Here is a 15,702-nt window from a genome sequence, read left to right on the forward strand (position 1 = left end):
CCACACCACATACAAAAGATGTGAGGGGTTTCACTCCATTTAAACATTCATAATCATTTGTTCAGTCCACTGAGAACTCGTTCACAAATTCAGTCCATCCATTATGTGTGTCTCACTTGAATGAGGGATCAAACCAAGTTTCAGACGCATCCAAATTTCAGGTGAGCCCCACCAAGTGCTTTTATATGTTTTAGTCATGTCTTCACATAATTTTAGATGGTATGACCCACTTGAATTCCATATACGGCTGATTTTTGGGATATCCCATAATTTAAAGGGGACCCATCAAATGCACGGTGTTGATGTTCGACACACATCATGGTGGGGCCCACACAACACGACCTCCTGGGAAGTTCCCATGAGCTTGACCGCATGGAACCTTTTGAGAGAGAGAGAAGGTTTATATATATATATATATATATATATATATATATATATATATATAGAGAGAGAGAGAGAGAGAGAGAGGGGTCAGGTCAGTTGAAACTTTTTCAAAAGTCATCTCACTTGATGTGACTGCAAAATCAGAATGGGACACATGATGCAACACCTCGAGAAATTTCCAAGCCCAACTTTCACTCTGATCCAAATAGGACATTAAAAAAGGAAACAATAAACACACAAACATTATTGTAGGGTTTTAGTATGTATCCACGATGCTAATATATCTATGTAAACTAGCCAATAAGTTCGGTTAGGCTAGGCTATTGGCCCACTCCACCTCAGACATCAAACCTAGCTTTCAAGCCCAATCCTAACCTTTGAGCCAAGTTTAATAGCCTAAACTCTAGCCCTAAAGCCTGGTGATTCACTTAGGGCCTGTTTGGGCATGTGTATTAGGTAGTAATAAAGTGGATGGAATTGGAAAAGATACATTAATTACATGTGTAAGATATTCTCGATGAATTGGATTATCTCATATTTTCCAATGTCGTGTTTGGAAAAAGAGTGGATTGCAAGTGTATAAATCATTTCTCCCTGCTATGTTTTATATTATATATTTTTCGTGTCACGATCAAGGTAGGCCCAATTTGGACAATCTGACCCGTTCACCGCATGGTTAACTCAAGCGGGTCTTATGGGCCCTTACTTGGGCTGGTTTGGATGATCAGGGACCCCACAGTGGGCCTTGGAAGGTTTCAACAACAGGAGTTCATTTTCCTCCGTGCGGCCCACTTAAAACTCAGATTTACCTCATTTTTCGGCCCATGGCCTAAAATGACATGGAGAAACCGGTGTATGGCATGGATTTATCATATACATCAAAGTGGGATCACGAGTGGGACAACCCACCTCACCTGGGCGAGCAGTGATGTGAGTGGGTCTTCTCAACCCACCGTCACATGTAGTGTGGTCCACTTGATGGTTTAATCAGCCTGATGTTTGGGCTCAGAGGTCAAAATAACATGGCTAAAGAGTTGGATGGTGTAGATCTAACAACTGCCTCATGATGGGTCCCACAAGTAGAAACTCACTCTAAAATTTTATGCATGCGACCGTCATTTACGTTGGAGTTTTCCAGTACCCTTGCACCTAATGGTGTGGCCCACCTGAGATGAGGATCGACTTCATTTTTAGATTTAAAGGCTAAAATAGAATGGAGAATCGGATGGATAGCTTGGATGAAATATAAGCATCAAGTTGAGACTCAAGAGCCGAGGCCCCACCCTTCCCCTATAGATCGGGAGACTCAAAGAGGGATGGAGAAATCCCTCCCAAACCCAAAATGGCTTCCATCATCCTATTCAACTATCATTCCAAACATGCCAACAAGATGTATTAGATGAGATTATGAATACCATCCCATCTAATACACCTAGCCAAATAGGTCCTTAGAATCTAAAGGCAACAATTAATTGTAATTTGGCTTGTAACGCAACATCGCCCAAGTTCAAACCAAACCAACTTGAGTTCCTCTTTAATCAATCCTAAATGGACCCAACCTAACCAACTTAACCCAACAAATACACCCTTGATGATTTGTGTGAATCTAGAGTTACAATTGCATCTTGGCTTGCAATCCAACATCACCCAAGGTCTAACCCAAATCGAACTTAAATTCCTCTTTACTCAACCCTAAACTGACCCAACTAAACCTAGCAAATACATGTGATTATTCCCCATCCAACCTCTCCCACTAGAAACTCACTCTCTCATACTCGACTCGGTTTCAAATTATGTTGAATTTTTTCAACCCTAACTCAACCTGACCCAACTTGAAACTCAGGCTAGTTAATTAGTCAGGTTTGACTTGACCCGAACCTGACCCAAACCTAAGTTGTGGCCCTATTGGCATTATTACTATCAATGGGGCTGGTCTTTAGTACCCATATCACACTAAATGGATTCGAGTCTTTTTTAAGCCAGGTCTTGTGGATGGGTCTCTTTCTTGAAAATTTCGACCTGGATGTGATTAGATTCCAATACCAAATGGGCCTTCTAATATAGGTTTTAAAATCATGTGGGCATTTACATGATTGGCCTACTGAATGATGGGTTAGATTGCACACACATTTGCCATGTGCCATCGTATGTAAATGGGGTTTCTTGCATATATAAGTGCGACCAAGGAGACCATGTTCCTTTCTTAGCATAATTAATACATATTAACTTAAAACCAAAGACCTTAATGGGGTTCACTGATATGATTTTTTCACCGTATAGGGAGTTATGACTATTTTTGTGGGATCTATGATGCATGGTTAGTATTAGTGATTCATAGTAACTTTGTGCCCACTTTTGGTCAATTAAATATTGTCTAAACGGAGTGATTCTAAATTTATTTTAAATTTCACCAAATTGCCTTTCAAATGAGTACAATATCACTTAAATTGAACACGTAACGAGGATGTTATGATCATTTTCATGGGACCAATGATCCATAGTGAGTACCAGCGATCCACAATTAGTATTGACGATTGATAATAACTTTGGGCACACTTTTAAGCAATCAAATGATGTATAAATGAGACGATTTCAATATCATTTAAAATTTTATCAAATTACTTTTCTAATGAGTATAAGATTACTAAAATCAAACATGTAACAAGGGAGTTATGACTATTTTTGTTCCATAATGAGTATTAACGATCTATAGTAATTTTGGACCCAATTTTAAACAATTAAGTAGTATCCAAATGAGGTGATTTGAAAGCCGTATGAAACTTTATCAAATTGCCTTTCCAACGAGTATAAGATTACTTAAACTGAACATGTAATAAGGGAGTTATGACCGTTTTTGTGAGACCGGTGATTCATAGTGAGTACCAATGATTCATAGTGAATATCGGTGATCCATAGTAACTTTAGGCCACTTTTGGGCAACATTTATTATATTAATGTACTATAACATTCTTTCATTTCAAAATTCATCAATTACAATATTTTTCTATTATAAAATTAATCCTTGTTTATAAATTCCTACCATTTATACTTATAAAAAATTATAAATGGAACAACCACACCTTCATCCCTTTCACAAACTCCCATTGTTGATATTTACTAAAAAAAAAAAAACAAAAAAACACACAAAAGGCACCATTATTTAACTTAAACCTACCTTTGGCCGTCATAACTTTTACGTTGGAGAATGTGGCTATCATACCTTCTATGTTGGAAAGTGTAGCTAGAAATCTTCAAAAAAAAAAAACTCATAAGCTACTTAGAATGGATGAAATGATGCCGAAAGCTCTTAGATTAGGTCCCATAAATGTAGCAATGGTCCTAACAGCCAAATGGTTCCCTCTAGTAAAAAATGAAGAAGAAAGATAGAAAATGTTAAATGACCTTTATGTGCAAGGGACCTACCTATTGAACTTATCTGACATCTTGTGTGGGGCCCACTAGATTGTCTTGTAATAGATTCAAGCCGTTCATACGAAAATGAGTTTTAATTTCATGCAATCTGCCCAAGCTAGGGCTGTTCAGGAGTCGAGTAAGCTCCAAAAACTCGCTCGACTCGGCTCGAGTCAGCTCGAATTGAGTCGGTTTGAATGACCGATTCAGGCCAAGTCAAGTTGATTTTTGGAAGCTCGAGTAGAGTTTGAGCCGAGTTCGACCAAGGGCCATTTCAACTCGACTCGACTCGAAGCTCGAACTGGAGCTCGACTCGAAGCTCGAACTCGAGCTCGACTCGACTCATTTAATGATTATATATATATATATATATATAAAACTATATTTGTTATAAAAAAAACAAAACGCCTTAATGCTGCCTGTCACCCTACCCCAACACTAGCCTCTCTTTCCCCTTTCTTCTCTTCACTCTACCCAGCCGTTGCCCAGTGCCCGACCAGCGATCCATCGCCCTAACACTGCTCGCACGGTCATCCCTCCACCGGACCACCACCACCACCTATCTCGCAGGTACGAAAGCTGATGCAATGTATTTTCACTACCCACCATAGCTGCAAAACTCATTTATGGTCAATCTCCATATATGAAGTTCTGTATAAATGGGCTCTTTTTTTCCCCCTTAAAGCATTCGATGATATTTCTATGCATGATTTTAGATAGACGACTTGTAAATTGACCATTCGGAATTATTTGCTAGAAGTCCCTCTACAGTGCCAACATATTGCATGTTGTAATTGCCTTATCCAAAATATTTACGCCTTTTGCACACATGATCTGTTGGGGAATATGATCAAAATATGTTCGAGCATTTGACAATTACTATACTTTTGAGTTGTGGGGCCACCACGATTAGGGAGTGGCCATCCAACTGTTCATTTGATATTTACCCTGATGTTAGTTAGGTCTATATCCCAAATTTTAGCTTGGTCCATTGGTCAGGTGGGCCACACCTAAAGGAACAATGCGGGACATGGGGGAGGGAGACAACTCGCCTAGCGGACTAACAAGTGGAATGCGGGTTTCAAAATTTTAATAACTTAACATATGATGATATGAACAAGCTCGAGCTTGACTCGAGGTAAACACGACTCGAGTCGAACCACTAACTTGACTCGAATTCAACTCGACAGTTTTGGCAAACAAGCCAAGCTTTAATGTTGAGCTCAAGCTCGAACTTGATTATACCATGGACAAGCTGAGCCGAGCTTGGCCCACCTCGACTTGACTCGGCTCGATGCCCACCTCTAACCACAACGAAGAAAACAGTTTAGAATTAACTCACAATATTAATGCAGTTGTGGGCCACAAACAAATTCAAATTTTATTATTACTATTTTTTTTTGAAAATGACTTTACCATTGATTTACTATTGTCCGATTAAAAGGAATAAATCAGATCAGCCAAGAGATGGCCCCAAACATTGATTTAGTGGGGCTCACGTAGCCATTCGCAAGAGGCCATTTTATCCTGCACGAAAAGCTATCATCATATGAGAATGTTATAAGGGACAAAGAAACATTTTTATCTTCAAGTATATAAAAAATGACTAAAAGATTAAATAAATAATGGCTTGATATACAAAGGGATTAGGTGAGACCCTGCCTCACTCAAGATCGTGAAAACCTTAGGTGGGGTTACCGTGGGGCCCACCTTGATGTACTTATTATGTATACACACTGTCCATCCAATTTTCAATATCATTTTCAGTCATTATCAAAATGAAGCAGATCCAATTAAGAAGTGGACAATACCATAGATAAAGAGTGTTGATTGACCGTTAATGGACCACAAAAGTTTTGGACCAAACTGATATTTGTTTTTTTGTTTTTTTGTTTTTTTTGTCCCCTTCATCCTGGCTTATGTGAGCTTATTAACAGATTGGATGTTAAATAAACACTATGGAAACGTTGAGGTGTGCACTGGTAAGTTTTTCAATGGTTGGGTGGTCAATCACCACACTATTTCTTATGGTATGGTTCACCTGATAATTGGATCTGCTTCATTTTTGGGATAATGCCCTAGGATGATCTCGAAAAACGGATGGACGGCGTGGATACACGATCCGTACATCAAGGTGGGCCCCACGGTAATGGCAGCAACGTACCCTTTTCTGGGAACCCAATCAATTCCGCCGCGACCCGACACCACCTCGTGGTGGGGTCACCACGCACTCCAAGTCCGTAAATGGGTCCCACCGATCAGTGACTGAGATCACTGTTCAGTCACGACCTGCTGTCCTGGCCACCTATTTTGCAATTCATTGTCAGATGAAACGGAGTGTTGCTGTATTTATTTTTCTTTATCTAAGGGGATTCTAGCACGTGGTCCATCCGTTGTTGGGCCCAACAAAACCAACGGTCTAGATCAGCCAACAGTTGCGCCCATTTTTAGAAACGCATAAATCTTCGGGTTGACGGTCGTACACGTACCCACGTGCCGACTGCTGAATTAAAGAGAGTGTCATTTTTCGTAATCTTTCAACAGGGTGAAGGGTAAATTCGGAAATGTCTCTCCCATAAATGCCCACTCCTGGTCACCTTTATTCATAGAGAAGTCGTGAGAGAGAGATACTGGCATGGCGCTTGGAAGGTTTCTCCCATTCGGGCTCTTTTTACTCATCGCTTCCCTGTCACATGCCGGAGGGGCTCCGTCACGTGACAACCCGGCTCCGCTTAATAGGAGCAGCTTTCCTCCTGGTTTCATTTTCGGTACTGCCTCTGCCTCTTATCAGGTTCGTCGTACACATCTCTCTCTCTCTCTCTTTTTCTTCTTCTTCTTCTTCTTCTTCTTCTTCCAGAAGTTTCTAGTAGGTAATACAGACAGCTATGCTTAGATAGGAAACTTTGGTAATTTTTACAGTATGAAGGGGCAGTTAAGGAAGGCGGTAGAGGCCCAAGCATCTGGGATACTTACACTCACAAGCACCCAGGTCTCTTTCTCTCTCTTTCTCTCTCGGCGTACGTTAGCACGTCCATGCGTAAAACCAGTAAAAAACGATTTTCTCGTCACGGGATTTTCTTGGCAAGAGAAAACAATTGGAATAATCATTATTTTATTTAATTTATTAGGATATATTTGCACATCATTCCGATTTTTTTAATATATAATTGATGGTAATTACGGCGAGAAAATGAGTTCGTTTTGCCTCCGTTGCCGCTCGGGATCCTACAATTTGAACCGTCCATACTCTCGTGATTCTATACGTAAGTTATCATCCCATAATCAGGCTTCAATGATGATCTCGACCTTTGATTTTTAGAGTTGAGTGCGAGCCATTAAAAAATTTCTTTTCTTTCTTCTAAATTCATCTGCATACAGTGATGGTCATAGCCATCGATTCACGTTAATTTTCTTCAGGTGGCTCTCATGGCATATATTCCGTGAGATCAACGGTTCAGATCACAAATCATTTTCGGCCAGTGAGGCAAAACGAATTCAGATAAAATTGGGTTGGACTTGGCGACGTTTGATTTTCAAATTACAGTGTAAATACACTGTAAAATATAGGCAATATTACTTATAATTGCGCCTTTTACTCCGAGGCCGATGTTGACGATTTCAATTTTTTGGGACGCGTATTGCCTACCATCCCGCCCGTATGTAGCCACTAACGGTCAGTTCTATAGGCTGGCCCACCGTTATGTATCTGTTTATCCACGCTGTCCATCCATTCTTTCGTATCATTTCAAAGTATGCGCAAAAACAAAATGAAGCATATACAGCGCTCATGTTAACCACACCACAAGGTATTGTAGACGATTCTGGTCCTCGTGGCAGTCGTGCCCTACGCCCATGCCTACGTGGACGGATGTTCGCGTGATCCGAACCATCCATCTTGAGGGAGATGCCGTGGCTCGTACATGGCTAAAATCACGTGAACCAATGATCCTAACCATCCGATTTCCGTTCAAATGATGGTCTAGATGTAACTTATCAAAGGTCCATGTGTCCTTAGACCATCCACGATGGTATCGTCCAGATGGACCGTTTGAATAACTTGATAATCTGGTACATGTGGGCCGCACGATGCATGCAAGGCCATCCATTTGGATAGCATTGAACAACTGCACTATTACAATAACCGTTTTTAGTGGAGCGATGTTAGCCGTCGGAACAGCCGTCTGCACGTGGACGAATAAGAACATAATTGACAAACTGTCCGAATCCATAACAGCAAAAAGTTTTTGCTTTTTATCTACTTCTGTTGTTTTTTAGTTTTGCTACTTGTCGTGGGGCCCACTGGATGGACCGCATGATGCGAATACTTCAATTACATTTGTTACTCGTCGGTTTTGGATTGGAACTTGGAACAGGTTAGGTGTGGCCCACAAAACGCGTCATGTGGAAATACGGTGTTATTTGTCGCTCTCACTGAGGACTATGGTTCACCACATGCAGCAAGTTGTACAGGTGACATGGCTCTATGTCAAAGCAAACCTTTCAAACTATGGGGCCCACTGAAAATCCTACTTAGGGATCCTAACCTTTGGTTAATGAACATTCGTTAGTCGAATTTGGACAGATGACCTTTCTCATCCCAATAGGTCATTTTCAGAGTAATTTCTGTTTATGACTGTCTACAGTAGATCCCACGATTCAGATGATTTTGATTTGAGTTACATGTAACTCGTGTACATTATCTGACTGCAAGCATATGGACTATCATACTCTGCCAGAGTATCAAAGTTTTTTTCAGTGGAAATTGAGAAATTCGAAGGGAGAAGACGCGGTGGAACTGGAATATGGTCGTGCCATCACTCTGCAGTATACGTGGCAGGGTTACGTGTAAATCAGGTCCGTCCATATGCAGCGCCTTGGCATGGATGGTTTAGGACGTGGATTTCATGCGAAAGCCTTTCGCAGTAAGTTCCTGCGCAAGGATGCTGGGTGGGTTCCGTGGGGCCCACTGTGATGTTTGTGAGAATTCTACCCCATTCATCCGTTTTTGGATCTCATTTTAGTAAATTCGACCAAAAATGAGGTGTATAAAAGAGTAAAGTAGGTCAAACCGGAGGGAAAATTGAAAATTGGGGAAAGAAATTTCTACTCCCGAGCTCCACTTTGATCTTTATATGCCATCCAAACCCTTTATAAGGTCGCTCCTACTAGGATGAAGTGAAAACACAAATATTTAACCTGATACAAAACTTTTATGGTCATAAGAATATTTGAAAGGTGCTCACTGAATCTTCACTTTTGTCCTCTCTTGTGGCTCACTTCAGTTTTTAATTCATCTAACATTTATTAGCATATCCTAAAATTAGCTAAAAAAACGGATGGATGAAGTGGATTTATAACAAACATCTCGGTGGGCCTTACTCGGCATCTTTGTTAGCCTACAAAAGGCTTTAACAAGGAAAGACGCGTCCGGTGGTTTAGGACGCGGATTTCTGAGCGAGTTCCTACCCAGATATGCTACATGGGCTATCATGATATTTTTGAAAAATCACTCCATTCATCCGTTTTTTTTTTTTCATATCGTTTTAAGAAGTTAAATGAAAAATCAAGTGGAACCAAAACCAAAACTCAAGACAGACATACGATAAGGAAAACAAAAAGTTTTCCATCATTGAAACCTTCGTGGGCTCCATCTTAATGTTTATATGCCATCTAAACTGTTTATAAGTTTGTTTCCAGTGGGAATGAAGTTAAAAAACAAAACCATTAACCTTATATTAAACATTTGTGGCCATACAAATGTTTAAAAGGTGGTCAATGAATCTCCACAGTTTCCTCTCGTGCGGCCCACTTGAGTTTTGGATCCATCTGATTTTTGATATGATCTCCTGAAACGATGAGTAGATTCTTAAGAAATATCATAGTGGACACGAAATCATAGTTTATGTCACTAAAATAACACGGTAAATAAAGTGCCGGTAACAAAAAAAAGTTTGCTGTCAAATACGCGGTGGATAAACGGCAGAAAAGTTGCTGACCGATCTAAATGCCGTCCCCCCTGTTGACTTGGTTTCGGTAGAGTGGCACTCCAGTCGGTACTGGTCGGAACTGGAAAAGCTCTGTGGGATCCTCCTGTCATATATATGTTTTATCCATGCCATCCATCTGATTTCTCAGCTCATTTTACGGCATGATAAAAAAACTAAGCTTATCCAAATCTCAGGTAGACTACACCGTTGAAGACAGTGGTGATTGAACACCTACCATTAGAAACTTATTGGGGCCACCAAATTTTTGGATCAAGTTCATATGTGTTTTCCTTCACCCGTTGGATGCAAATAAACATCACGGTGGGCCCCTGGAAAATTTTAATGGTGGGCATTTGATCACCATTATTTCCTGTGGTGTGGTCCACTAGAAATTTGGTATGTCATACAATGAGTTGGCAAAATGGATGGACGGCTTAGAGCATGAGGGGTTACAAAGAGCTCTAAGTACCGACGTTTATACAGGAGGAGTCACTACCGAATCGGGTGCGGATTTCCTGTTAGAGGCTTTCACATTAATTTCGTGTGATGGGAAGTTAGGTGAGGTTCACTGTAATGTTTGTGAGAAATCTACTCCATTCATATGCTATTAAGATCATTTTATAACATGCGATGGAAATAAATGAGACTGATTCTAAACTTAAGTGAGCCGCACAACAGGAAACATGGAGTATTGAATGTCAACCGACCAAGCTAATATTTTTGTGTTTTCAGTTCATTAATTCAGTAGTAATGACATTAGGAGTGGTATGGATGGCATATAAACAACATGAAGAAGAGTTTTCAACCGTAAGCATCTCCCTATCCGCTGTTTTATATGTCTCATTTTTTATCCATGTATGCACAATATGCATTTTTCACAAACATTATAGGTTTCAACAGTAGGCTTTTCCCTGGCTCAATTATTTATTTATTTATTATTATTATTTTTTTTAATGCGGTGAAATGATACGTTAAAAAAAAAAACAACAAACATAATCATCACGGTACCTCACCTAGCTTCCCAGGCATCCTTGCGAAAGGCTTCCGAACGAATCTGAGTCTAATGGAAAATTCATTTTCGAATCATGCAATCGTGCCAATATTGCTCAGGACGGGCGAAAGATACGAGGCGGGGGTGCCATACTAATAGTCATGCGCTTTTCTATCGGTAGGAAGGATTGGACCTACTGAGTGGGTCCAACGGGAAGGTTCAAAATTTCCATGGATAGCACGTGTAGAGCCCCATGGGAACCACACGTGGTTGGATGATTAGAATTGAACGATCCATGTTGTCGCTGCCTATCCATGTATGCACAACTGCAACTATAGAATGCGCTGTGGCCCACGGCGGAATGAAACATATTGATTTTATCTGAGCATTATTTTCAATCAGATGGAAAGATCAGATATAGGGCATGTTGGCACGTGTGCCTTCGTGTGGGTGCGCAGCTCTCAAAGCGCGTGGAATATAGCAAACACTCATCGGTTCGTTATATTGAGAATTTCCAGCCCGACACGCTTCCACACGCCCTCCACATGCGGCAACATGTGCCATACTGGCCTTATTGTACAGCATCCAGCCGTGTTGCAGACTGTAAGCATGCACCATGCAGATTATGCGGCCAAGAACTCTAAAGGATCAATTATCTGGTAGGCAACGTAAACAATGGACGGTCTAAACAATACTTGCACGTTGTGACCCACCGGATGGACCGTCCATTGCTTTTGCTCGTGTGTACCTGATAGTTCAACTGACTGTATTTTTGGCCACACGATCTATACCCAAGATCCTTCCAATAACTTTGATTCATAGAACATACAGTGGGTAATCATATTAACGGTTTGGATCAATGAAATATGGTTTGTGGATGCAGAAAGGATAAGGGACCGGAGCAATGGAGACGTAGCTGTGGATTCTTATCACCGGTACAAGGTCAGTTCTCGCTCTCTCTCTCTCTCTCTCTCTCTCCTTTTTGAGTGATTGGGAAAAGCTGCAGGAAGATGTGAAGATTATGAAGGATATGGGGATGGACGCATACAGATTCTCCATCTCTTGGACCAGGATATTGCCACGTAAGAGAAAAAGAAAAACTCTCAAGCTTTCAATTATATGGAATTATGTGATACTCTGGTAGAGTAAGACACTTGATACGCAGGCACTAAGAACTCAGATTACACCGAGTAAATGGTTGAACCCATTGTTGCAACTATTTCTTTGGGGCTCACCATGTCCATCATGTGCGAACCCTCATGTTCTCATTGGAGGCAAAAATCAGGCCGTTCGAAAACTCAGGAGTGCTGCACCATGTAAAATCATGCCTAGAATCGGTAAAATCACGCGGTGTGGCCCACCTGAGTTTTGGAATGATCACTTTTTAAAAGGGTCCGTTCATCTTGGTGAGGTCACTCCTACGAATTAAAAAAAAAAAATAAAAAAAATCGTTGTGCACAGACAATTTAAAAGTTTCTAATGTTAGGCTTCATCCCAAATTCCCAACTAGTCCCTGTAGTGTGGCCTACCCATGTTTTGTGCCGGTCTAATTTTTTTTAAACGATGGGAGAACTTGATGGGAGGCACCGTACGCACGTAGCGAATGGTGGCCGTGTAATGTTGGGCCCCACAAACGTCGTTGTACGGTAAGCTTATGCTACAATTGTTGTAGAGGAACCAGCGTTTTCTAGGAAAAGATCCATTGGAATCTTATCGAATTTAATTGATAAAAAAGAACACCTAGCTGACACGCCTCCCCACACGCAGATCAGAGCTGTCCATTAGATGGACCACTTGCCTAAAAATTAGTTGTGTAACTACTAAGATAGGCCATTTTCCAAAACACTTTTCCTAGCCACTTCATTCGTTTTCGACATTGGTGGCTCACTTGAGGAGTGAAACAGCATGAATTTTATGCCCGAGGATCTAAAAGTATGTCCCACCCAGATTGAAACTACATTTCTCCTACGTGTGGACACCATTTTGGCATGTGTGTAGTGTATGGGCAGCACTACACGCGCACGAGGGCATAGAGAGAGCTTGGATAACAGCTGGTTAAATTTTGATATATATATATTTTTTGAATTCTCTTAAAACTTGCAGATGGAAATCTAGGTGGGGGAGTAAACGAGGAAGGCATCAGATACTACAACAACCTCATCAACGAGCTCTTATCCAACGGTCATTATTCAGAACAGCACTTGGTCTCTTCAACATCCAACGGTCAATATTTAGAGCACCTCACAATATCTCTCTCCTGTGCGTAGGTTTGCAGCCGTTCGTAACCCTCTTTCACTGGGATTCTCCCCAATCCCTCGAAGACGAGTACGGCGGCTTCTTGAGCCCAAAAATCGTGTAAGTAATACATCCTCCCTAATTTTGGGGCGGGGACGGAAATGGGCCGGGCAGGCTACGCCCGACCCATCCTGAAAGCCCAAGGCCCGGCCCAGGCAAGGATGGCATAGGCTTCCCATAATGGCCCAAGCTGGAGCCTACAAAAAATTGGTTGAGTGTAGATCCGCATGAAAATTAATAAGATCCCTTGATCAAGTGGGCCACACATGGACAAAAGAATAATGGTTCCTACTGGGCTGAGTCAGGGCCTTCCTACCAAGGCGTACTGACTCTCAGGTCCATGGCTTTCCTTAAGTTCAGGTCTACACTATGAACCAGGCCCAAAAGGTAAATGGGTCGGTCTCAACGAAGCTTGGTCCACTGATAATGCTGCTCTTAAATCTCCTTTGGTGGAAAAACTGGGCCATTCCTACGCAATGGGTCCCATCTATTACAATTATTTCTCATGCATATTATCCTCTTTGTGAAAGTGTATGAATCCATCTGATGAGTATTCTTTACAGGGCTGATTTCCGCGACTACGTTAATATCTGTTTTAGAGAATTCGGAGACCGGGTGAAGCACTGGATCACCTTAAACGAGCCATGGAGTTTCAGTGTTGGTGGATATGCGGTTGGCAATTTAGCACCTGGGCGGTGTTCTTCGGGGGACGCTGGGAATTGCAGCACAGGGAATTCAGGCAGTGATCCTTACATTGTGGGCCATCACCTATTGTTGGCCCATGCGGCTGTCGTGAAACTATACAAGGACAAGTATCAGGTAAGGTCCACTAAAGTGATGGGACTCATGTGAAGAGGATCCGGGATCCACTTTGCATCACACGTGTGCAATATTTAGGCCGTTTATCAAGTGGGCCACATCTTGGGAAGAATTGGGTCTGTCTACTCGTCAGTGGGCCTGATGGATGATCAGAATAGAGCTAATGAATAGACTAGCCTAACTTTTGGGGAGGAGCATGTAAGATGCTGTGCCCAATGATAAAGAGCCTAGATTCTGCACGTGTGCGGGAAGTGGGCCGGGCTTGTCATACTGCAAGGTCGATGACAGCTTTCCCATCAATAGCCCTACTTAAGTCCCCATCAGTAGGTCCGTTGAGCTGGTGTGGTGAACGGGCCTCCACGCCCGGACCCAAAACAGAAATATTAATTACCACCACATATCAATGTGTGAATCAGCTGCAGATCTTGTGAAGTGGCTGGCCTATCCACGTGGCATGACACATTTCCCTTTATCAATAGTAGCATTACTGGGTCCCAGATCTGAATGGTTGGGATTGAACTGTCGGGACAGGTATCTCAAAGGGGCAAGATAGGAATAACACTGATTTCCCACTGGATGGTCCCCTTCTCTGCATCTAAGGTGAACGATGATGCAGCTAAAAGAGCCATCGACTTCATGTTGGGATGGTGAGTCATGGAAACCCTCATATCTATGATACTAGTAGAAAAATGCAACATTATGAGATGAACTAGTTTTCTTCTATGGTTGATATATTCAGGTTTTTGCATCCCTTAACCTACGGTGAATATCCAAATAGCATGAGATCCAACGTAGGAAATCGGCTCCCAAAATTCACCAAAAAGCAATCTAAGATGGTGAAAGCTTCGTTCGATTTCATTGGAATGAATTATTATACAGCGAATTACGCACATCATAATCCTCAATCAAATAACGTTCCCGCCAGCTACAATACCGATGCTCATTGTAATCTCACAAGTAAATTCCGATAAACGCCATTGCATCTCAGTTTCTCTTTTTCCTTTTTGTTTTTTGTTTTTTGTTTTTTTGTTTTTTTTTTTTTTTTTAAAAGGCATTTAATCATTTCATTTTTATTTTTGTACGTTCTTAAATATATATTTTATGTAACAGCGGAGCGTAATGGGATTCCAATCGGCCCCAAGGTATGACTATTTAACTTAGTGAGTTCTTTCGAGTTTTTTCGCTAGTTGATTCGAGTGATTCTTGAATTTTGAGAGCTGACCTACAAAATGAGTCCTGCATTTAGTTCAAAAACAAAATTTTAGATTTTTTTTTAAAATTATATTTAATAATTCTAATTTTAGTATTCCTTTCTTTTTAGAGTTGTAGATTTTCTTCCCTTAAAAAAATAAATAATAATAATAACTTTAATTATTCTTGGCTCTTGTAAGTAAAAGTTTATTTGAAATTTTTTATGTTTTTAGAAATTAAGCTTTAAAAGAGTTTTTATTAGAATTATGGCTTTTATTGGAGTTAGAATTTTATTATTTTTAATAATTGTAAATTTTGATTTATTATTATTATTATTATTATTAATGGTGTAATTGAGACACATACAGATAAAATAATTAATAATTAATAAAATTTTGATTTTCTTTTCCTTGTGGATTAAAAAAATTACCTTTGTGGATTCAATGTTTTAATTACTTGAGAAAGATAATGATCTTTCTCATTATTCCTTTATGCTCTTTCTGGCGTTAAACACTTTGCCCCTTTATATGCTCACAATATAGCACACGTGTGAGATTTGAACTTTTCATCATCAGTTGGACCCATAATTAGATCTGCCTAAGAAATCAGGTCATTTAACTCAGG

General features: G+C 40.7%; 1 protein-coding gene across 2 annotated transcripts in view; it reads left to right on the forward strand.

Moving 5' to 3' along the window:
- The first annotated feature begins 6,409 nt into the window (after nucleotides 1–6,409).
- LOC131222434 (beta-glucosidase 12-like) overlaps nucleotides 6,410–15,702 on the forward strand; it is a 52,384-nt gene continuing 43,091 nt past the window's right edge. For both annotated transcript variants that reach the window (XM_058217505.1, XM_058217504.1), the window contains exons 1-10: nucleotides 6,410–6,586; nucleotides 6,715–6,784; nucleotides 11,657–11,715; nucleotides 11,780–11,855; nucleotides 12,877–12,954; nucleotides 13,041–13,128; nucleotides 13,632–13,887; nucleotides 14,419–14,534; nucleotides 14,627–14,844; nucleotides 14,998–15,029. In XM_058217505.1, the coding sequence (XP_058073488.1) occupies nucleotides 6,431–6,586; nucleotides 6,715–6,784; nucleotides 11,657–11,715; nucleotides 11,780–11,855; nucleotides 12,877–12,954; nucleotides 13,041–13,128; nucleotides 13,632–13,887; nucleotides 14,419–14,534; nucleotides 14,627–14,844; nucleotides 14,998–15,029 (1,149 nt within the window). In that variant the 5' untranslated portion in view covers nucleotides 6,410–6,430. The remainder of the gene's footprint in view (nucleotides 6,587–6,714; nucleotides 6,785–11,656; nucleotides 11,716–11,779; nucleotides 11,856–12,876; nucleotides 12,955–13,040; nucleotides 13,129–13,631; nucleotides 13,888–14,418; nucleotides 14,535–14,626; nucleotides 14,845–14,997; nucleotides 15,030–15,702) is intronic.

Source organism: Magnolia sinica, chromosome 13, assembly GCF_029962835.1.
Source record: "Magnolia sinica isolate HGM2019 chromosome 13, MsV1, whole genome shotgun sequence".
NCBI classification, from domain to species: Eukaryota; Viridiplantae; Streptophyta; class Magnoliopsida; order Magnoliales; family Magnoliaceae; genus Magnolia; species Magnolia sinica.